The sequence below is a fragment of the Mustelus asterias genome, chromosome 1, assembly GCF_964213995.1.
Source record: "Mustelus asterias chromosome 1, sMusAst1.hap1.1, whole genome shotgun sequence".
Lineage (NCBI taxonomy): Eukaryota > Metazoa > Chordata > Chondrichthyes > Carcharhiniformes > Triakidae > Mustelus > Mustelus asterias.
This window is the reverse complement of record NC_135801.1, coordinates 28,382,017-28,407,003: the sequence shown is the minus strand read 5'-3', so window position 1 is coordinate 28,407,003 and position 24,987 is coordinate 28,382,017. Positions and strand designations below refer to the sequence as shown.

At 39.8% G+C, this 24,987-nt stretch overlaps 1 protein-coding gene across 1 annotated transcript in view; it reads left to right on the top strand.

Moving 5' to 3' along the window:
• Positions 1 to 7,559: 7,559 nt before the first annotated feature.
• Positions 7,560 to 24,987, top strand: part of LOC144492512 (calnexin-like) — a 58,665-nt gene continuing 41,237 nt past the window's right edge. The window contains exons 1-5 of the mRNA XM_078210609.1: positions 7,560 to 7,789; positions 13,809 to 13,977; positions 14,920 to 14,993; positions 15,139 to 15,197; positions 21,117 to 21,258. Coding sequence (XP_078066735.1) covers positions 13,822 to 13,977; positions 14,920 to 14,993; positions 15,139 to 15,197; positions 21,117 to 21,258 — 431 coding nt within the window. The 5' untranslated portion in view covers positions 7,560 to 7,789; positions 13,809 to 13,821. The remainder of the gene's footprint in view (positions 7,790 to 13,808; positions 13,978 to 14,919; positions 14,994 to 15,138; positions 15,198 to 21,116; positions 21,259 to 24,987) is intronic.

Genomic DNA, 24,987 nt, shown 5'->3' with positions numbered 1-24,987 from the left:
TCAAGTCTGATGGCAGCAGGGAAGAGGCTGTTTTTGAGTCAGTCGGTATGTGATCTCAAACTTTTGTATCTTTTTCCCAAAGGAAGATGATGGAAGAGAGTATGTCCGGGATGCATGGTGTCCTTGATTATGCTGGTTGCTTTGCCAAGACAGCGGGAAGTGTAGGAGTCAATGGATGAGAGGCTGGTTTGTGGTCTTGGTCAGAGCAGGAGCGATACCAACCTGTGATGCTTTCTATGGTGGGAAATGTCATTAATGAAGAAGCTAATTCCCATTGACTTCATTTTTGCCAGGGATCACCACAATCAGTGAGATGCTGCTTTGATGTCAAGGGTAGTCAATCTCATCTCACCTCTTATTCAGCTCTTTTGTTCGTGTCTGGACCAAGGCTATAATAAGGTCAGGAGCCGAATGGTCTTGGCTGAACCTAAACGGAGCTTTGGTGAGCAGTTTACATACTGTGTAGGTGCCACTTAATAGCATTGTCGAATTAATGTCACTATGTTCAGGGTTGTGGATTTTAAAAAAAAAATCAAGGATTGCACTTGTAGGTTCAAAATAACAACATAGATTTATTGAAGGAGCTGTTACCTGTACAGAGTAGAAACTGAAATTAAACAGGTGCCTGACAGACACCCGAATGACATCATCATCAAATCATGTAACCGGCTCTTAAAACAATCATGCAACCACTTAAATATATAACATCCCTCCCCCCTTTACCTCTGAGATCATGGCAACAAATTACTACAATGGTATACATAGGATCCATAATACTCTAGACATAGTACTATGCACCATTAATCATTATACACAGTCAATAAGAAAGTTGACGAGGAGGATGTCTATTCCTCTTTGGCTGTAAATGATATTCCGAAATTTAGTTGTCCTTGACCCTAGAAATATGATTTGAAACTTCAGTGGATACTTCTTCCCTTGGAATAAATTCTGCATAATTCTCACATGGCATAGACTAATCATCAGGCAACTCAGATTCAACTAAGTCTTCCATAGTAGCATTCACAACACTGGGGACTATTGGTACTTCTGGAGATGATTCTGAGAAATCAGCATGGCATCGCAAAACTAGTTCATCTTCAGTTTCAACCATATAATAAATTAGACATGTTTTTGCTAGAACTATGGCTGGTATCCATTTTTCACTTATGGCATAATTACATGCTAAGACTTGCTCTCACTTATCATCTACCAACATGAGATTGTTGTTGACGCTCTACTGTCTCTGAAGTTTCTAGTGGTAATAACAAATCAAATGTAGTTCTGAACTTTCTCTTTAATAGTAATGCAGGTGAACTTTGAATAGTCGCATAAGTGATGTTTCTATCAGATGCCAAAAAGCTATTCACATGACGTGATAACAAACCTTGCACTTTTGAAGTTTTTAAAGAATATTTCAAGGATTGTGCGATCTTTTAGCTAATCCATTGGTTGATGGATGATAAGTTTCAGATTTTATATGCTGAATAGCATTTACTTTGAGATCATCTTCAAACTCTTGTGAAGTAAATTGTGAACCATTATCACTAACAATCTATTCCAGTTTACCAAATCTTGCAAAACTTCCGTCAAGATTTTCAATGGTTTGTTCAGATGCAGTAGATCTCATGACAACGTCTGGCCATTTTGAATGTGCATTAATCATGATTGAGAACTTGTAACCCTCAAATGGACCAGCAAAATCTACATGCAATGGTTGCCATGGCATTTTAAGACACTCCCAAGGGTGTAAAGGAAACAATGGTGGTGTATTTATTTTTTGGGCACAGGATTGACACTGTCCAACTTCCTCTTCAATCTTAGCACCCAGACTTGGCTCACCAAAAATAATTATATGCTAATTCCTTCATCCGGACTATAGTATAGTCGGATGTCCTTCATGCAGTTATTCAAGAATTCTTTCATGCAGATAAAGAGAAATTATCACTCGAATTCCCCACAATAAACACTCACCTTGCTCAGTCAACTCAAGCTTTTTTTTGACACATATGGTTTCAAATCGAGACGTGTATAATGTATTCCAGCTATCGTTCCTTTCGATACCATGTCTATCATCTTCCCCATCACGGGATCATTTCTAGTATGCCTCTGAACAATGAGTGGCTGGGCTACTCCTGTCATACCTATTATGAAACCGATGGTTCACTTCTTTTTGTGATGATTTTAAAACAGCCGTAAATCCAGTGTTGTGTGCCAATCAATACCTGCTTCCTTTAATTGAAGATATATTTGCTGTGTTATCAGGAGGCAGAAATTCAGCAAGATTGATCTTTCACAAGCATATTTAAAATGTAGCTGCTGAATTACAAACATTGCTTATCATCGTTACTCTTAATGGTCTTTTTCATTATAAAAGATTGCCTTTTGGAATAGCATCCACACCAGCCTATTCCAAAGATTGATGGATCAGATTTTAAGTGATCTCTTTGATGTACAATGTTACCTGGATGATATTCTAATCATGGGGGTCTAATGAACAAGAACACTTGAATAATTTAGAAGCAACATTGGAATGTCTTCAAGTACATGGTTTACTTATCAAGAAAGTGTGACTTTTTCCAGATGTCAGTTCAGTATTTGGGTCACGTTATTTACACCAAAGACCTACATAAAGCACCTAAAAAGCTGGAATCAATTTTAGAAGCACCATGTTCGACAATTGTGATACAATTGAGGTCCTTTTTAGGATTAGTAAATTATTATGGCAAATTTGTTTGTTACTTAGCTACATTATTGAAATCATTGCATAATTTAGTGTGTGTGAAACAGTCATGTTTTGGACAACAGAATGTGAGAAAGCATACGAGGACATCAAAAATGCCTTGCAGAAGTCTGAAGTATTGGTTAATTTTAATCTGAAGCTATCATTACTGCTTGCTTGCGACGCTTTACCTTATGGAGTATAAAGGCACTTGCTTCACATATTATGCCTTCAGGAAAAGAATGACCCATAGCTTTTGCTTCATGCACTCTGACTAGTGGTGAATCTAACTATGGTCAGCTAGAAAAAGAGGCACAGCGTATAATTTTTGGTATTCGAAAGTTTCAAAACTATATGGTCGTCATTTCACATTATTGACTGATCTTTGATTCTTCACTGCTTTTGGGGTGTATAAAGCATTTCTTCATTAGTTGCTAGCTGATTGCAAAGTTAGTCACTGATCTTATCTTCACACTCCTACAATATAAACTATCGTCAATCAGAGTGCCATGCTAATGCCGAAGCATTATCACGCTTACCCGTCCAGCAGATGCCACCAACTAGTTTTGCTAATATTCTTTATTTTTCACTAATACATAATTTGCCTGTGACAGCTTCTGAAGTTCATATAGCACCGCTCTTGCTTTGAGACTTTCTGGTTGACTATTAGGCTTTTTCCTGAGTTTCACTTGAACTCCCTTCATTAAGCCAAATGTCTCTTCGAATATTCTCTTGTATTTATTCAGAAGGTGCTGTAGGTTGGCTTTAGCATTGATCAATTTGTTGGCAGCACTCCAGTTAAACTTTATCTTCTCCAACCATGATCTCTCAAATAGAACTGGAAAATTACCACAGACCACAGGGAGAGGGAACTCCACTGTTTGTCCATTCAAGTCTACACTGACCATGATGTAACCTTCTAACTGCACAATCTTTTTCGTATATGTCCTTAAAATCAAATCAGCTGGTTTTAAAGGAAGATGTTTCAGCTTTTGTTGGAATGTAATCTCAGGAATTAAAGATACATTAGCACCAGTATCAACCTCCAACCTAATAGGTTGTCCGCTTAACTTCGGAATCACCCAGAATTTTTAATTCACTCTGTATGGATAAGATGCTCAGTCGGAGCTTTTCATCAAATTGCTGGACATTCTCTTCTTCACAGCCGAAATTCTTATCTTCCATGTTATAATTTTTTTTGTAACATACAACTTGTTCTTCTTGAAGGTACCCAGATTCTTCTTCTCATTATTCTTCTCAGGGGAAGCTGGTCTATCCCAACAGCTTTTGCAAAGTGACACATTTTGCCTTGACTATTCTTGCTCCAGCATTCACTCGCTTAATGGCCCATTTTGGCACATCTGTGCTGTCTTGACTTCTTATGGTAAGTTTCCAACTTGAGGATCTTTATTCCTGCACCAAATCGTGAAGCCTTTTTAGCAGCCAGTTCTATCGACACTGCGATTTCCATTGATGTATTTCAAGAGTATCTTCCAATCACTGACCAAACTCACTTTTTAAGGTTGCCACAAACCAAGCAATACTTTCAGCTTTCACTTGATTCCTTTGGTGGAAATTGAACCTTGCCATGATGATCAGTGGCTTTGGAGAGTAATCCTCTTCAAGGATTTTTGCCTAGCCATCGTAAGTTTTTATTCCGAGGTTTGCTAGATAAACCAAGTTCCATAGTAAATTGAAGGTTTTACTTCCTATTGTACAGAGAAAAGCTGGGTATGAGCAACTCATTCGCACTTTTATTTGTGTGTACAAAGTATTGAAAACGCCCTGCATAGGAATTCTATGATTCATTTTATTCACTGAAAGGACAATGGCACCTAATTGACCCACCATTTCTCTTTCAGAGTGTAGCAACTCAAGACTGCTCAGTATTTTTTTTATTTTACTATCTTCCCAGTTCTCCCCTTTTTACCCTGGAGACCATTGACTTGATGTACTGCTTTTTCAAATGGCCTCCGCTGTACAGTGAAGCATCCCTTCTTTTCAAATATGCCAGATATTGACAGGAATCTTACCCTTCTCTGATAAAAAAAAACCTCTTTTTAAAACTACACAGAGAGCTTCCACCTTCTTTCAACTGTGTAATGAGTCTCCTGCTCTGTTGCTGCATATTGCAACATGCGCACGGACGCTGCGGCTTACAGAAATCTACCTACTTTGTCCCCCAGTAAGAAACGTGACCTTTTTTTGCCTTTATTTAAAACTTGGTCTTCCTTCACTGGAACTTCAATCTTTAATCTTGTTGTTAATTTTCCCCAGCCTTCTAATATTCGAAGTGCAAGGACTCACAATGGTTTTTTCCATTTAGGATCTCTTCACGATGTTCTTGATGAAACAAAATCCCAACTCATCACCAATTTTATTTTTGTAATGTCCTCATTATGTTACGGATTATGTGTTTTAAACAGAAAGAAAAAGATGTGGTTTGCAAATGGAGATTCAAAACAACAACACAGGTTTATTGAAGGAGCTATTGCTTATACAGAGTAGAAACTGAAACTAAACAGGGGCCTGTAAAACACCCGAATGACACCACCATCAAATCATATAACCGGCTCTTAAAGCAATCATGCAATCTCTTAAATATGTAACAGTCGACAACACCTTTCATCATCTTGTTAAGAGCAGACAAATGGGGCAGTAATTGGCCGGATTGAATTTGTCTTGCTTTTTATGGACAGGACATACCTGGGTGAGTGTCCACATTGTCAAGTAGATGTCAGTGTTGTAGCTGTACAGGAACAATGTAGCTGATTCTGAAGCATGAGTCTTAAGTACTACCCCTGGGATATTATCAGGGCCCTTAGCCTTTGCTGTATCCGGTGCCTCTGCATTTCTTGATATCATGTAGAGTAAATCTTATTGGCTGAAGACTAGCATCTGTGATGATAGAAGGGCGAGATTGATCATCTACCCGAAAAATATTTGTTAAACACTTCTGCCATTCCCTTATTCTCCATTATAATTTTTCCTGTCTCAACTTCTAAGATACCCACGTCTACCTTTGTTACTCTCTTCTTTTTTCCATACTTGTAAAAACTCTTTATTTCTTGCTAGTTTACTGTCATGTTGTTTTCTTCAATTTTCTTCTGCTTTATCAATATTTAAGTCATCCATTGTTGGTTTTAAAACTCTACCAATCTTTAGGTTTACTATTCTTGACAGCATTTTAAGCCTCTCATTTTTTGAATCTATTATCCTTAACTTTTCGTTAGTCATGGATGAATTAATACCAGTGATGCTCACATCTCATGAAATAATTATTTAAAATTCTATTCATAATAGGCAACACAAAAATATCAGAGGAATCAAGGATCTAATGAGAATGAGAACTTAAAGTAATTAAGAAAAAGTACTGGAGAAATTAATGGGACTAAAGGCCAACAAATCACCTGAACCAGGTGGGCTGCTTTGTAAGGCCAAACAAAAGAGTGGCTGCAGTGATAAGAGATTGCATCTAAAGTTTTTTTAATTAATGTCACAAGTAAGCTTACACTAACACTGCAAATGCCCTGGATTCTGGAACAATCATAGTGGATTGGAAGGTAGTAAATGTAACACCATTATTCAAGAAAGGCCGTTAAATGCTGGATGGTGCAATGGCTATTTACACTAAGATGAGGAGAAATTTCTTTACTCAAAGGGCTGCGAATCTTTGGAATTCTTTGGAGAGAGAACAGAGCTAACGTTCAGAGTCTGAATGCTCTGATGAAGTCATCCAGACTGGAAACGTTAGCTCAGTTCTCTCTCCACAGATGCTGTTAGACCTGCTGAGACTTTCCAGCATTTTCTACATTTTGAACCCCCCTCGGCTGCTCTGTTATGGTGCCTTTCTCCTCTGATCACCCAATTATGAATCCTCCGACTGTAATTAATCCAGCTCGCTTCTACTTTCTCCCTATACACCCTTCACGGTGTCAGGGATCCAGGTTCAATTCCCAGCTTGGGTCACTGTCTGTGCGGAGTCTGCATGTTCTCCCCATGTCTGCGTGGGTTTCCTCCGGGTGCTCCGGTTTCCTCCCACAGTCCGAAAGATGTGCTGGTTAGGTGCATTGGCCATGCTCAATTCTCCCTCAGCGTCCAGACAGATGTGGAGTGTGGTGACTAGGGGATTTTCACAGTAACTTCATTGCCGTGTTAATGTAAGCCTACTTGTGGCACTAATAAATAAAATCCATTATGTACTCTCATCACCTGTCCATTTCCTATTATATACCCTCCACCCGTGCCCACTCCATTATGCACCCCTCTGCCTGCCCAACTCGTTGTTATATACTCTCCAACCATGCCCATCCCCTTTTCTGCTGCCATCGTGCCCTGCCCACTCCACTATGTACTCCCCTATTATTTACCCGTCCCCTCCTCTCCCTGCAGCTCCCTTCCTGCTGACTTACCTCGCTCTTCCTATTTAAACTCCCGTTATTCAGCCTGTCGCTCGCCATATCGCTTCAGCCTGCTCGACTTTACTCAGCTCTCTCTCCCCTGCCACGTCCTGAGCCTTTGAGCTACCGTCACTCCGCCGCCCGCTGCTGCCGGGCCCGGGCGGGCAGGGACCCCCGTGCTTGCGCCGATTTGTCTAACGGTTCTAACTGTCAGCTGCCTCGCACCTCCCCCCCTTTGCGCAGGCGCGACGGCTCGAGCTGCAGCTTCGGCTGCCGATTCCAGCTCGTGCTCTAGCCCCACCCCTCCTCCTTTGGGCCGCCTGTGTGGCGGGGGGGGGGGGGGTGGAGCGGGGGGGGGTGGTGGAGGGGGGGGGAAGGGGTGTCACTCGAGCTCCAGCTTCGAGCCAAGCCCCTCCCCCCTCTGGCTTGACAGTTTGAATCCTGACGGCCGGAGCACGTTGCGAGGCGACGCCGCCTCCCGCGGCCTTGGCGGTCGGGCACGGCGCGTGCGCAGACAGGTCTGGCGGTTATAAATGTGAGGCGGCGAGATAACGGGGAAAAGGAGCGAGCGAAGGAAGGGGGGGGGGGGAGAAAAAAAGCGGCGGATAGGGCAGCCCGGCGTCCGACGGTACAAGCTCGCAGATCACCCACACACCCACCGACAGACTGTGTGAGTAAAACAGGGGGATAAATTAATAAAATAAACCCCAAGGAGAGGAGATCTTGAGGTAAATCATCTGTCTGGCTGAGTATTTTCTGCAGCAGATCCGCAATTACTCCATCTCCATTCATTACAGGACTGGACTGCAAGCTGTACAAAAAAAACCCCCATCGTGTTTAAAATCGCTTTTCAATGTTGAGATTTTTTTTATAGTTGCAAGTAATACTGCTGATTGTTAGTGATTGCACGTTTTTAAAAAAAATAATGCAGCCATTGACTTGAGAGTTTTAATATTTATTGTAGAGACATTTCTGCACAATTATAAGATTTTTTTTGAGCGAGGCAGGTGTAACCAGGGTAAAAGTAATGGCTGTTTAATGTTATTCAATGTTTCATTAATGTATAGAACAGATCTTCAAGAGATTATTGTCAAAGGCCTTAGGCCTCTTGTATTTCCTTTCACAGCCTACATACAGTAGCTGCCAATATTAAAACAGAAATGCCAAGAAATAAAAATTTAAACCTGATTTGTGATTAAGACAATAGAATCAATATAATTGGTCAAATTATGTTGTTCAATTCTATTGGTGACTAAATCCAAGTGATATAATTTTTGGTAATCTGGTGATAATACTACCATCAAATTGATAAAATTTACATTCCCAGAACATTTGGCTAAGATTTGCTCTATATGCTTAGCTTAGCCAATAGCTGCTGTGATCTGTAAACAGAAAATGCTGGAAATATCCAGTAATTACACATGATCTGTGGGGGAGGGAAAGAAAGAGACAGACAGTTAACATTTCAGGTCAGTGACCATGCTGTTTCTCTCTCCGCAGATGTTACCTGGCCTGCTTAGTATTTCTGACATTTTCTGTTCCTACTTCAGATATTCAGCATTTGCAGTATTTTGCTTTTGTGGTACTGAGATCTCTAGTTAATGTTGGTCATCTTAACTGTCAACTTTGAAACTTTCTACAGCAACAACTATTCTAGTTAGTGTAATCAACAATCCAGTTACTTGTGGATGACCTGAAGGCCTTGTGCTTGAAGTAGTATTTTTATTTGTCACAAAATATATTCGTTTTGTGTATAAAACATTTAAATATACCAATCTGGATTCTTATGTACTGCAATTGATGTATTTGTTTATGTGCAATGTTAATTGAAACTTTTTGTTAAGACTACTCATCAATCCTGATGCTAATTTGGTAGTTTCCTGGATCCTGCATTCAAGGAGTTGGTCACCTTGCAGACAGTAAAAGTTCAGGATCGTAGATGGTAAGCCATGCTGAAGAATAGGAAGAAGCTGGAAATGCAGGAGACTTTGGGCTGTGTGCAACTCTCAAACTGGTACTCGGGAGAGTAATGTGTGATAATACCTTGAATGTGCAATTCAAACCATGGCACCAAGGGGCAAGGGACTGTACAGGAGGGAATAGCAAAGAATAGAATTTCAGTCGTCATTATAGACTATTCCATAGTTAGGGTGTCAGACATGTATTTCTGTAACCACCATTGTGAATCCTTCAAGGTGTGTTACCTTGTTGGTGCCAGAGTAAAGGACATTGTGGAGAGGGTGCAAAATATTCTGTAGGGAAGGGAGTGAGCCAGAACTCCCTGATACCAAGAACATAAAGAGGACAGGTATTGTGGTCCTGTGGTCAGATTTTCAGGAGCCCGACCAGAAGTTTAAACAGTAGGACCTCAAGGTAATAATCTCTGGTTTACTTCCAGAAGCATGCAGTAATGAGGGTAGAAAAATGATCATAGGTGTAGGATCAATGCATGGCTTGAGGCATGGTGCACGAGGGAGGGCTTCAAACTCATGGGGCATTGGGACCACTTCTAGGGCAGGAGGCATCTGTTCAAAAGGGATTGATTGCACCTCAACAAGACTAAGGCCAATGATCTCGCTGGGAGGTTCACTAGTATGGTTGGAGAGAGTTTAAATTAGCCAGTGGTTGGCCCCAGCCTATAGAAGTCAGAGGAACAAGGTGTGTAAAGTGAGTATTGGGTGTTACTAGCGAACAAAAATGTACCATATTCGATGGGAACAATCTAAGAAGGATTACAAGAAATGTAAGAATGCATGGTTAACACAAGTGTGGTGAATAAGGTTGATGATCTACAAGCTCAAATAGCTGTGTAATGGGAATAACAGAAACATGGCTTAAAATGGTGAGAACTGAGCACTTGATATATAATATATAACATGTTCAAAAAGGATAAAGAATGGAAAAAGGGAGGTGGAGTGGCAGGACTTCTTGGGAAGACATTAGTATTGAAAACAGGATGTCCTTGAGAGGTCAAAGACAGAATCCATTTGGTTAGAGTTGAGAAGTAAGAAAGGTATGAACGTGATGCTAGGGTTATTCAGTAAATCTCCAAATAATAAGAAAATGGTAAAGGAGCAAATCTGTAGGAAAATCAGTGATGGGCAAGAACTATAGAGTGCTATTAGAGGACTTTATCCCTATCAATATTTGGGTATTTCATGTTAGAGTTAAGGGAAAGGAGGTGGAGGAATTTTTGAAATATGTTCAGGAATACTTCATGGACCAGTATATTCAGTCCAACTTGGAACGATGCATTACTGAATCTAGTGTTGGGGAATGGGGTGGGCCAACTGTCTGTGGGGAACACATGGGTAAGAGTGATCAACTTGTAATGTTTAGATTAGTAATGTAGAAGAACAAGAAACAAATTGAAGTAGAACTCCTAAATTGGAAGAGGGAAAAATTCAATAGAATGAGAGGTGATCTAGCCAGGGTAAAATGGAGCGAATGTTTGATTGAAAAAAAAAAGCAGTAATAGAAGAGATGTTTCAGAAAGAGGCTAGGTACATCCCAACAAGAAGGGAAGGCAGGGGAACAAAAGCCATGGCTCCTTGGATGATGAGGGAAATAGAGAATATGATAACACAAAAATTAGAGGGTGCATGATACATATAACATTAATTATGCAAGCTAGAACCAGGCCAAACCCAATCAGTTTAGAGGAAGTGAAGATGAAAATAGGACTGACAGAAGGAAAATGAGAATAGAATGGCAGTTAACATAAAGTGAACCTTAAGAAAATAAAAAGTAGGAGCAAGTAGTCAAGCCTACTCTGCCAATCAGTATGATGATGGCTAGTCATCAGCTTTAACTCTGCTTTCCTGCTTGCTCCCCATATCCCTTGAATACAAGGCAACCAAAAATCTTTCTACCTTAGCCTTAAATTTATTCAACGGTGGAGTGCCCACACCATCTGAGGTAGGGAATTCCAAAGATTCACAACCCTTTGAAATAATTTCACCTCATCTCAGTCCTAAATGATCGGCTGCTTATACTGAGACTGTGCACCTATGTTCTAGGTTTGACCACTCGGCAAGAAACCTCTGTCAATCCCCTTCATAATATTGAATACCTCAATGCGATCTCTCAAAGGACACTCCCCTCATCTCAGGAACCAATCCAATAAACCTTTGCTGTTCAGCTGCCTCCAATGCAAATTATATCTTTAAATATGGAGACCAACGTTGCACATAGTACTCCTAGGTGTTTTCTCACCAAAGCTCTGTATAATTGTAGCAAGACATCTGTATTCCACCACTCCAATCCCCTTGCAAAAAGGCCAATGTGCCATTTGTCTTCCTAATTGCTTGCTCTATCTCTATGCTAGCTTTGTGTTTCTTGTCCACGTACACCGAAATCCCTTTAGACGTCAACATTTATAAATTTCACACTTTAAAAAAAACTTTCCATTCTTGTGTTCAAGAGAAATACTTACACTTTGCCACATTATACTCCATCTGCCACTCGCTTAACCTGTCTATATCTTTTTGCAGCCTCTTTGTGTGTCCTCCTCACAGCTTGCACTCCCATTCTACTTGGCGCAATCTGCTAACCTGAAAATAACCATTTATTCCTACTGTTTGCTTCCTGTATGTTAACTAGTCCTCTATCTATGTTACTTCAAAATATATTAACCAAAAATCTTAACATGTAAGTGAGTCATTAGAGGCAGGGTAGGACCTAACCTGTGACAAAGATAATGATGTTTGCTGAAGAGGAGCAGGGCAAAACTAGAATGTTTCACACATCTAATTTGAATTGATGTTTAGATATTGAAGAGGATGCCGAAAAGATATCAGTGGAAGTGGAGATGGTAGAGGTATTGGATTAGATGAAAATTGAGCAGAATGTACTGGAAAGGCTGGTGATGCTTAATAATGGATTATTAATTGCCTGATCTAGATGCCTTGCAGGTTACTAAAGTAAGTGAGGGTGGAAAGACATTGGAGAGTGGCAGATATGAAAGGGTGTGAAGACATTTCTAGTAACTACAGGCTGGTCAATTTAACATAACAAGTGGTAGACAAGGCTTTAGAATCAATCGAAAATAGATCAACAGGCACTTGGAGAGATTTGAGTTGATTAAAGAGAGCTTTGGATTTGTAAAGACAGATCATGCTTGACTTTTTTGATGAAGTAATTATAAAAGTTGATGAAGGGAATACAGTAGATGTTGACTATATGGATTTTAAGAATATGTTGACAAAATACCACGTAACGGACAAGGCTGGTTAACAAAACTGAGGCTCATCAGTGGGTCAGTGTCTACTTGGACAAAAATTGGCTTAAGGATAGAAAATGGTCCAATCCCTCAGAGCATGTCATCTGAGTTTGCATGGCTTGGATAAATTGGGTGACTGTTTCATTTTGTGTAATACTTTACCTCCTTGTACTAGTCAAAAACGAGAGGGGCAAAAGGGGAGACTTGACCCTGTTTGAATTCTGACATCCATCCACCACATAATTTATGAAGTATACTGGGAGATGTTCCTGACAATCCATACTCTTCTGCACTCTTGATTGGAGAGAATGTATTCGATCTAGCATGTAGGCTGGAAGGGGAAAACTTCATTAAATTATGATTTGTAGTTGGTGCCTGTTATTGTGAAAATTGGCACTTTTCTTTCATCAAATCCAATGCTGTTAAATAGTTTAAAATCTTGTTAAGCCATTCTTGTATTATTGCTTATTTGTAATATGGATAATTTCACACCAACATCCCAAGAAATCTTCCTGAAATATTGTGCTTTGTTACATTATGGCAGATTTTGGCAACTCCAGCTTTTTGGAGAAGGAAGGGAAAGACTAAAGTAGGAAAAGTTTCACTCCTCTATGAATAGAAGGTTGGAATGTCATTCAAAACTTTTTTATAATTTATCATACTGAGATGGAATATTCAGTATTAAAGTAAGAATCATATTGTTGCTCTTTTTTTTTTAAGCTTGTGCTATAATTGACTCTCCTCTGTTGCGGTGTAAAACTGTAGCCGTACCAGACTGGTTAGGAATAACAGCTGCATGCTTGGTATGTGGCCTAGTGTGAGTAATGACTATTTTTAAAAACTTTTTTGCTTGATGCGTTTTGTTATTAATGAAGGCTACATATTTCCTTTTGGAACCTGTTCCATTTCAGCATTGACACAATAGTTCAGTAATTCCACTTTAGGTAATTATTTCAAATTATACATCGAGTGCCTGAGCTATATAGACTGCCCAAGAAGGTCCCGTGTTCAACCCTGGTCTGCATTGGGTTGTTTAATCTCGGCTGTGTAAGTTTGGTGTAGAACAAACATCCAGTTCTCATATTTTTCCCACACTCTCTTTACGCTTGAATAGCTTCCTCTGCAACTCTTATGTGAATAGCCAGTTTGGTAAGGCTACAGTTTTACACTGTAACAATAGACAGAGTCAATTATAGCATAAGATAAAAGAAGAGCAGCAATATAGTTTTTACTTTAATACTTAATATTTAATCTCCATGTAATAAATTACATGAAAAGCTTTGAATGACATTCCAACCTTCCATTCCAAGAGGAGTGAGACATTACCTACTTCAGTCTTTCCCCTCCTTCCTCAAACAACTTGAGTTGCCAAAATTGGTGCCTTCTGGAGAAGAGGGAAGAAACCTGGTGCAATTCTTTAAGGTAAATGTATATGTGATGGTCATTTAATCCTGTTTCTTGTACACAGGTAAGCAACCAATATGAGGCTGAAATGGGAACAGTTTTTTCTTGGACTTTTGCTCATAGTAGCAATAGTCTGGGCTGAAAATGATGACGATGAAGCAGAGGTGGATGCCTTGGAGATGGAAACTGACACTGGCAGTGAAACTACTAAGGAGAGCAAATCTATAGTTCAGGTGCAAGTTTACTTTGAATACTTCACTGAATGTGACCCAAGTTTTAATACTGCTTGTCCTTAAGGGAGAGGAGAATGAAGAATATAATCTGTGGAATTGCAGTTATTAAAAGGAAGCCCTGTTTTTGAATTCAAAATCTCTCCTTCCTATTATCCAGACAACGTAAATGAAAATCAGAGATATCCAGTGCAAGAATATTGGGTTAGCAGAAATTCTGAATTATACATATTTTCATTCTTGCATTTATCATAAAGATGGTTGAATATGTAGAGGAATGGGAGTATTTCCCTATTGGGCATACTTCAGTGTTGAGCATGGCTTGGCAAAATGCAGAATGGCCCAACAGTAAGCCTCTAATCTGATCTAAAAGTAAAATTTTCAACTGAAGTTTCAGTTTTTCAAATCTTTAATAATCTCCATACGCCAGTACACTTAAGGTTGTGGTGAGTCCACTGCAACCTGAATTAATGGTGGTCAAACTCGTAAAGGATTTTTTTTTCAGCTGGCAAAAAGAAAAGCTTTCCATTCCATCAATCTGGATTGGGTTCCATCATGGTCCCACAAGGTTAAAAATCTGTTTTGAACCCTTGCCATTTGTTCAAATCTTGTGTCTGACATTTCTTTTACAATGAAACCCATCTATAAGTTTGTAGCATACAAGAGTCCATCATGAGCTCTATCTAAGATGGGCAGTTTTAAGATTCAGGTAATCTGGATCCACTTTTTAAGTCAATTTTCTAGCAAATTAAAATGTGTTTATTTTAATTACGAGAAACTATTTTGAATAACCATATTGCTTTCAGAATTGTTATGATTAGAAAATGCAATGGCCAAACTTAACCTTTAAGGAAAGCATATTTCTAATATAAACAATTCTTTGTCCCTATAAATAAAGTTTTTGTTTATTGTATACAAGTTATTGAAATTTGCCTAAACTTGCAGGTAACATACAAGACACCAGTGCCCATTAAAGAAGTATATTTTGCTGATACATTTGATCGTGGAAATTTAGATGGGTAAGAAAATTTTTGCTGCAGGACTACTGAGCAAAAATGCAATTCATATAATACATTTATTTTTGGCTAAGCTAATATTAGCATTGAATCAAAAATTGTCAGGGTGCAAATGCTATTTCACTTTTCTTTCTCCTTTCTATTAAAGATGGGTTTTGTCCAAGACCAAGAAAGATGATGCAGATGAAGATATTGCGAAATATGATGGTAGGAATCATTTAAATGATGCAGTTTTTATTTTATCAGTTCATGTAACTGTTGCTATTTAGTGCTTTTAAGTTCTGAAAGTGGATGCACGTGAAATCATGAGATTCAATGTCCGGTTGCTTTAAATTGTTTACTACTCATTGTTGGAAAGTGGCTTGGATGAAGCTTGCCCTGGAAGCCAAGAACAAGCTGCATTAATTAAACTACTGAGCTACATTTTCCTTAACTTGTAAAGGAGCAAATCTTGAATAATCAAAGCCCTAATATTTGAACTAATCCTCTTTGGGTCAGTTGGAGTGAATGAAGCATTGGTCAGTGCATTGTAACTGATGCTATTGTATAGTACATACTGTAATAACTCCACGGAGGCAAAAGTCCTATCACCAAGTTACTTTATTTACACCATACATCTGTACAGAGCCAGCTCTCCAGTTGCTCCCTGCTGAAATGCAGCTGGGAGACTGACACACCTACTTTAAATAGTGAGCATGAGGCTCCCTGATTTAACCATCAACTAGGACTCATCAGGTAGCTCTTTTGCATACCAAACAAATAAACTCTAACTCAAATTAACAGAGGGACAAATTAAAAGGGGCAGCTCCCCAAAAAGGAGGGGGAACAGCCCAAACAAAAAACAAAGTCAAAAGGAAACTTAAAACATTAAATCAAAAGGTGATTATCGGGGTTGATAATACACCCCAGCCCCTGCGGTGCCCAGCAGGCGCGGAAGGTGTCAACTGCGCCTGTGGACATGCATGCTCCCTCTTCAGGGACACCTGGCCATGGATATAGCTGCGGTAGAGGGGCAGACAGTCGGGACGGACGACCCCGTCGATCGCCTGCTGCCTGGACCTGTTGCTGGCACGTCTCGCCAGGCCTAGGAGCAGGTTCACGAGGAGGTAGGACTCATCAGGTATGTCTTTTCATGCCAACCAAATAAAGGACTCATCAGGTAGTTCATAATCTAGAAAGCCAACCTCATTAGCCTGGCTGAAGTCATCTCACATACAAAAACCTATATTTAATTTAGTCATAGATATGTTGAATAATATAGCAGGGTTCTCTTGCAGTGTGCAATGCACAAGAAGTTCTCTCAGGATTGAAAATATTAAATGTGAAGTTGGGGTTAGTATTTGCTATTTTTTAAAAAAGAATTGCATTTTAAATTGATAATGAAAGGTAGTGTCACTGCACTGTCGGCCTTCGTTTAGTTGGTAGCACTCTTGCCTCTGAGCCACAAGGTTTTGGGTTCAGCCAGCCCTCCAGGGCTTGAGCATAAAAATCAAGGTGTCACTCTAGTACTGTGGGAGTGTTGCAATGTCAGAGGTGCAGTTTTTAGATGACGCCTTAAACCTGAGGCCCCATCTGCCTGCTTGGGTAGATGTTAAAGATTCCAGTGCACTATTTTGAAAAAGAGCAAGAGAGTTCTCCCTGGTGTCCTGGCCAATATTTCTCTCAATCAACATTATAAAAACTGTTTTTCTGGTTGTTATCACTTTGCTGTTTGAGAATTTGCTGGCTACAAAATGACTGCCGCATTTCCTGCATTACAAAAATACATTTTGGTTGTACTTTATTTGTTCTAAAGTGTTTTGGACCATCTGGTGGTTGTGGAAAAAATGCCATATAAATTCAAGTCTGTGTTTCTCTCTTGTCGAGAATTAGAATAGGAATGTGGGAAATAAGAGCAGGAGTAAGTTATTTGGCCCCTTGAGCATGTTCTTCCATTCAACTTGATGGCTAATCAATCTACCTCAGTGCCATTTTCCAGTATTATTTCCACGTCCCTTATGTATTTAATAACCAGAAATCCATACATTTCTTGTCTTTAACATACTCAGTGACTGACCATCCGCAACCCTCTGGAATAGTGAATTCCAAATATAAATGCTTAAATGTGGGTTTGTTCTCTGGTTCCCTTGGAAGAAATTGAGACTTGGGGATAACTTCCAAATAAAAATGTGCTTTCTGCTGTGCATCATAGCCCTGTCCCTCCCCTCGTATCTTAAACATCTGATCTCATGATCAGGCTATAATCTTTGTTGCGTGCTAACTTATTTAGCCTTAAGACTTGGTTTGTTTCACGAACTGTACACTGCTCAGTGTTTTGTTTGGTGGAATTTCTAAAATTCTTGAAGGGCTTCACAGGGTAGATGCTGAGAGGCTGTTTTCCCTGATTGGAGAGATTGTGAGATCGTAGTCTCGGGATAAGATTTTGGCTAATTAGGGCTGATGGAAGAGGAACCCTCTTCACTCAGAGTCTTGTGTGTCTTTGGAATTCTCTATCGGGTGCTGTGGATGTTCAGTTGTCGAATATGTTCAATACTGAGAATAATAGATTTTGGATTCTAAGAAAATCCAGAGGTATGGCAATCATGATGGGAAAGTGGAATTGATGTAAAAGTTTAGCTATAATCTTAACTAAATGATGCAACAGGCTTGATGCACCACGTAGCCTACACCTGCTCATACTGCTTAGGTTATTATGGACAGTCTTCATATTTCCTGTTTTTAATGTGTTAGTTGTTTTACAGTATAAATATTACTGTTAAATTTGAATCTAAAATTGCAATTTTGTTCATGTCTAAGCATGGTGGTTTCAGTTATCTGAAACCGCAGTCAATATATTTTTAAAAGAATAAAACTTCACTCGCTTTTTAAGTGAAGTACCCTGTTGGTTCAGGGAGTTGTTTATATTGTAAATTTCAGGACTTTCCACACCAGACAATGTGTCTAATGGAAAACAAGGAAATGGCAGAGTAAGTTCAACAGGTAGTTTGCATCACTCTTCACTATATAGGATACAACTAACACCCCAAAAGCAGCTATAATCAGGAATTAGAAGGGATGGAAGAACTCAAGGGGTGGGGGGAGTGTGGTTAGAATTTCAATCATCAGAGAAGCGGTACTAAATAAATTGTTGGAGTTGCAGGCTAACAAGTACCCAAGTCCTGATGAACTTCATCCTAGGGGTCTTAAAAGAAGTGCCAAGTAGAATAGTTGATGCATTGGTTTTAATTTTCCAAAACTCAATAGATTCAGTGATAGTAAATATAACTCCTTTTATTCGAAAGGGGGAAGACAGAAGTAGAAGCTGCACACTAGTTAGCTTAATATGTCATGGGAAAAATGTTAGCTATTATTAAAGAGGTTATGGCAGGGCACTTAGATGAACTCAAGATAGTCAGACAGTGTTGATGTGGTTGTGTGGAAGGAAAATAATGTTTAACCAACTTATTGGAGTTCTTTGGGGAAGTAACGTGCTGTTGATAAAGGGGAAATGGTGGATGCTCTGTGCTTAGATTTCCAGAAGACGTTTGATAAAATGTCACATAAAAAGGTTATTGGAGAAAATGGAAGAGGAGATAACATATTTGCATGGCCAGAAGATTGACTGGTTAACGGGAAGCCAAGAGTAGACATAAATGGGACTTTTTCAAGTTGGCAAGATGTAATGTTTGGTGTGCCACAAGAATCAGTACTGGGACCTCAACTGTTTACAATTTATATAAATAACTTGGAAGAAGTGATAGATGGGATGGTTGCCAAATTTGCTGATGACACAAAGTTAGGTAGGAGAGTAAGTTTATGAAGGGGACATAAGGAAGCTACAAAAAGATAAAATGTGAAATTGTTCATTTTGGCAGGAAGAATAAAAAGAAGCTTATTAACTAAATGGTGAGAAATTGCTGAGCTCAGGTTCTTGGGGATCTGTGTGTCATAGTGCATGCATTGCAAAAGACGAGTGGTTAGCACTGCTGCCTCACAGCGCCAGGGACCCAGGTTCAATTCCTGGCTTGGGTCACTGTGTGTGAAGTTTGCACGTTCTCCCTATATCTGCATGGGTTTTCTCCGGGTGCTCCGGTTTCTTCCCACCGTCTGAAAGACATGCTGGTTAGGTACATTGACCTGAACAGGCGCCGAGGTGTGGCAACTATAGGAATTTCACAGTAACTTCATTGCTGTGTTAATGTAAGCCTTACTTGTGACTAATAAATAAACTTTTACTTTTTGCTTAACTTTTAGTATGTAGGTACAGCACTTAATTGAGAAAACTATTAAAATGTTAATCGTTTATTGTGAGGAGAATTGAATACAAAAATAAGGAGATATGCTTCAATTATACAGCGCACTAGTGAGACTTCATTTGGAGTACTGTGTACAGTGTTGGCCACCTAATTTAAGGAAGGATACAAATGTGTTGAAAGCGGTTCAAAGAAGGTTTACCAGACTACCTATAATGGGTAGTTTGTGAAGAAAGGTTGGACAGGCTAGGCTTGTACCCACTGGAGGGGTAAGGGGTGAATTGATTGAAACATATAAGATTCCGAGGTGTCTTGACAGGGTGGGAGAAACTGGAACTAGATGTTGCTGTTTAAAAATATGTGTTCGCCCATTTAAAATAGCAATGAGGTGAAATTTATTGAGTGTCATGGGTCTTTGGAACGCTCTTCCTGAAAAGGCGATGGAAGCAGGGTCTTTGAATGTTTTTGAGGCAGATGGAGATTCTTAGTAAGCATGGGAGTGACTGGTTATCTGGAGTAGGTGGGTGCTGATTTGAGGTTACTATCAGATCATCCATATGTCACAGCAGGCTTGAGGGGCTGAATGGCCTGCTGCTGCTCTATGTTCGTATGTTGGAATACAAATTTCATGTCAGGAAAATAAATTAAGTTTTTAGGATGAAATCTTTTCTCGCTATCATCTGGCGTCCATGTGTTTTGATTTTTCCTGTTAGTGAATCTTTGGAAAATAGTTTTCTTTTTAAGTTACAATATTGAGTTTTTGATTTTATAGTCTGCACTAGCTTTAATTTAAATTTTGACCTACTGAATGAGGGATTTGGGTGTCCTTGTACACAATGCAGTTAGAGTAAACTGTTAGGAAGAAAAATAGTATGTTGACCTTTATTGCAAGGGGATTTATTGTGTCAGAGTAAGGAAATATTGCAGCAGCTACACAGGGCCTTGGTGAGGCTACACCTGAGTATTGTGTGCTCTTTTGGTCGAAGGAAAGATAGATATAGTTGCCTTTGAGGGGTTGCACTGAAACTTCATTTAATGATTCCTGGGGTGTGGGTGTTGTCCTATAAAGAGGGATTTATTAAATTGGGCCTATACCCTCAGGACCTTAGAATGAGGCAATCTCATAAGTACATTTGATTCCTCAAATGGTAAATGCTAAGAGGCTGTTTCCCATAATGAAACATTCTAGATATAGGGACCTGGTCAGAAGTTTAGGGCTGAGATGAAAAATTTCTTCAAACTTTGGAATTCTCTATCCACAAAGGGCTGCGTTTGTTCAGTTGTAGAGTATATTCAAGGGTGAGATAGATATGTTTAGATTGTAAGGGATTTGGGGATCGTGTAGGAAAGTAGAGTTGAGGTGGAAGAACAACCATTTATCTTATTAAACAGTGAAGCAGGTTTGAGGGGCACTATTGTCTCTACTCCTCTTGTTTCTTACGTTCTTAGCTAGGTTCCTGGCCATAGCTGTGTCTCCCTGAAAATATAGAACAGAGGAAAGAATGGAAAATTGACAGGTAAACTCTGATTTCATGTGCCCTAGCTAAATAAAGAACTTGCCTGTATGGCTGCAACTTTCCTGAGTTCAGCACTTCCCTAAGAGGGTGCATCTGAGATTAAGAACTTGGCTGTCTGAGCACTTGTATCCATGAATTTGCATTTTATTAATTTGCCCTTTAAATTAGGGAGAATTCATATTTTGTGACTTGAGTCTGCAAATGTTAAATGTATGCCCTATTTACATGCCCCCTATTTAGCAGAATATGGTTTAAATTAAAACTACTCATGTACTGCATGTTTGGTGTTGTATTCAAAGCTGATAAATGAAGTACGTTTTTATTTAATTTTATAATAGTCTAGCTCTAGCCTGTCAATCTTCTTTTGCCTTTTGTAGGAAAATGGGCAGTAGAGGAGTTAATGGAAAACACAGTGCCTGGTGACAAAGGTTTGGTGCTGAAGTCAAAAGCAAAGCACCATGCAATTTCAGCTCCACTGACGAAACCTTTTCTGTTCAAAGGTGAACCTTTAATTATCCAGTAAGTACTTATTGGCTCATCTTTGAGGGAGAATTACAAGCTAATTCATAAAGTTAAATGTGCATTATTATACTTCTGATGCTTTATCTTTTGTACAAGAGCCATGAGGCGAAACTGCAAAAAAAAAATTTTTAGCTTTGCTGCTGTATATGTGACCAAAATTGGAAAATATTCAAATCATGCAGAATTGCCAACCTAAAGATTTGGGGAAGAAAAGTTGTGCCTATGTATGGCAGTTGCTGTGTTCATCAATCAATTGATTCATATACTCAGCTAATAACAATTGTATGGAAGTGGACGGTGCTGTAGTTTTGTATGTAAACCAAAAGCTGCTTTGTATTGGCCTGAAAGGGACCTTTGTGCTTCCAGTTCCTAATGTGCACATACCAGAAACTCCAGTGTTAATTTGACAAATTTATTAAAATAGTTTGCTAAGATTAGGCAAACTCATGAATTTACATTGGAGCTGCTGATAGGTGCAGAAGATTCCAAAGTCGGGAATTAGCAGTGCAAGCACCTGTCTAAAATCAGCATGAAAACAGATTTAGATTGTCGGCAGCTCAAGAATTTCTGAGTTTGCTTTTTGAAAGAATTTCAGGTTGCATGCTGGAAAATGAAATTCCCTAGTGATATAATGGCATTGTTACCAAATGCTAGGCTAAAATATATAGTATATTTGAGGGGCAACTAGACGAATACATGAATGGAAGGATACGGACTCCGTAAGAACATACGGTTTTAGTTTAGGCAGGCATCGGTGCAGGCTTGGCGGGCCAAAGGACCTCTTCCTGTGCTGTACTTTTCTTTGTTCTTTATATGTAAGTTTTTTTTTACTACTTACTGAGCTGAAAAGTGCAATGCTTTAACCATTTGACACTTGAAAATGATTCCTGCATACTGTTCACCTAGATTTGGTCATTAAACACAACTCCACAATTAAATCTCTGTCACATTGGTTTTTCGACTTTCAACTGACTGGAAGTTTTGCAATTTGAACGGAGACAGCACAAACTGCTTAAAAATGCAAAGCCATGTTTCAAGGTGGAAAGGGTTGGGTGTGTGAAGAGAGACATTTCCTCATAAACTCAACTGTCTAAGGAAGACTCCTTTCCACCAAAGAGTGCAGTAAGTGTCAAAGTATAGATCAAGGGTATTGAAGGAAGGTGCCTGCCCATCCCCTTGTACCAGGTGCACCTGGAGTGCCACGTTTTGTCAGGACTGGTGATTGTGTGGATCATTCCCAGTTTGCCTGCGGATGGGGTCGGCCTGTTCCTCAGTGATGACCTGGTGGGATCAGAAGTGTTAGCATCCCCTGTAGTCTGATAAGCCAACTGAGGTCAGGGAGACGGAGCAGCTACGGGAACATTGCCTGACATTTTCTGACTTGTATCATAACCCGATGTAATAATCTTTCCAAGGCCAGTTTTCTGTCACCATCACCCTTTATTTACAACACGCTCAAATTGCTGCTTGGCGACTGTAGTATATAGGTCAGCCACGAAGTCTTTAGACTGCTGGCCTGAGTGAAGCCGGTTCAATGGCAGAGTAACAAAGAAGCTTGTGGAAGTAAACTATCTAACTTGTACTGCAGACCACAGGAAACGGCAATGACTGTGCCATGTCAACATAAACAATATCACAGCCAGGAAGGGGGACAAGCAGGTAACGGTCTTACCAATAACAACAGACCTGGAGGATGAGAGATACAATGAAGATGAATTGAAGGGGGACGTGGTTGATGCCCACATTAAGCCCCCTCTAGTGTGGCTAGAAAACAGGTCATGATGTGGAGATGCCAGTGTTGGACTGGGGTAAACACAGTAAGAGTTTTAACAACACCAGGTTAAAGTCCAACAGGTTTATTTGGTAGTAAATGCCATTAGCTTTCGGAGCGCTGCTCCTTCGTCAGATGGAGTGGATATCTGTAGATATCAATAGATATCCACCCCATCTGACTAAGGAGCAGCGCTCCGAAAGCTAATGGCATTTGCTACCAGATAAACCTGTTGGACTTTAACCTGGTGTAGAAAACAGGTCCCAGTGAAATTGAACCCCATGTTCATTGATTTAAATGCCAAACAATGAGGAGTCCTGACAAGGTTGCTCACTGCATTTAAATGCATTTGCAGAGACAATCCAGGCTGCACCACTTTAGCTTTGCATGATGCAAATGTGGGAGAGGCCCGTTCCATAAGGCAAATATCCCTACTGTCTAGGTCCAAAAAAGCTGGCCTAGATTTGGGAGCAGATTAAATAACTAAATGCTGGGGCACCTGCTAGTACCACCCAGTAGCAGTAGCTGGTGCTCCCCAGTTGTGCTGCTGCTCAAGCTGGGCGGCACCACAAAGCTCTGCAATGACTACCAAAAGGTTAATGTAGTGACCAAAGTTGACTCCACCTGCTGCCTCACCTGGAAGACTGCATAGATAGAGTAGGTAATGCAGCCTACATTACAAAGATAGACTTACCCAAGAAATGCTGGTAGGTTCCCTTGACCAACCACACAAAGGAAATCCCTGCATTCATGACTTTTGGGCTTAACACCCCGAGATACCTTTCTAAGACTGAATCAGATGGTTGCTGGCTTGTCCAATTGTGTAGTATACCTAAATGACCTCCTAGTGACACTTGGCAAGCTCACTTAAAACAATTGGAAGTCCTCTTCCTGAAATTACATCAGCTGACCTTGTGGTCAATCTGAGTGAGTTCGCTAAGGTGACCTACATAGGACATGTGGTGGATCAAGAATAACTACTGCCCAGAACTGCAAAGGTACAACAGTATCCATAACCAAACAGGAAACCATGAGATGCTTAGGAATGTGGAGTCTCTTCCCAAAATTCAGCACTGTAGCTTGCCTACAGACCTAATACAGAAAAAAAAATCAAATGTAGTATGGACTAAAATGTCAAGCTTTCGAGAAGCTGAAATCCATTTTAATAAACAAACTACTGTTAGCAGCTTCAGACTGTAACCAAGGATTTAAAGTTGCATGGAGACGGTGACCTCTGAGTGGGAGCTGTCCTCTTCTAGGAGATCAAATTGGGAATAGAGATACCAAAATAGATACTTCTCCAAAAAACTGAACATGCAAAATAATATTCCACAGCAGGAAAAGAAACCCTAGGTTGATTACTCTTTTTCAAACTCATGTGTTTGAAATGGATACAAGGGCCAGAATTATACCGTCTCGCCTGCCCTGGGATGAGGGTGGGCAAGGCTCACAGAACGGAAATCAAGCTTGGGTGAGCTCGTAAAATCCTGCCCAAGGAGACCACAATCTATACTGACCACAACCTTTTAACTATGAGAAATTCAAAACTCCGAACGCAATGTTTTTCAGTTGGAGTTTGTTTCTCTAACCATGTCACCTTTTTAAAAAAAAAATGACCCACATTACAGTGAGGTCAAAAGTGATTGTGGGCGCCCTGTCCAGACTTGGATTATCCCATCAGTTTTAACTGGGTCTCCAAGTCTAAGTGAGTAAATAGAAGTGAATCTTTTTTATTTTTGTGTTTCTCATTGAGTGAATCTCATTTCATTTTTAGTTGTGATGGGAGCTGCCACAAGTCTTTTTTTCAAAATATGATTTTTTTTTTAACTGACTGGAAAGTTTGAAATTGAGACACAGCAAAGCTGCTATAAAAATGCAAGGCCACACTTTTGAGGTGAAGGTGAGAAACAAACAAACTCTCCAGAATGTAGAGAGAGAGAGGAAGACATTTCCTA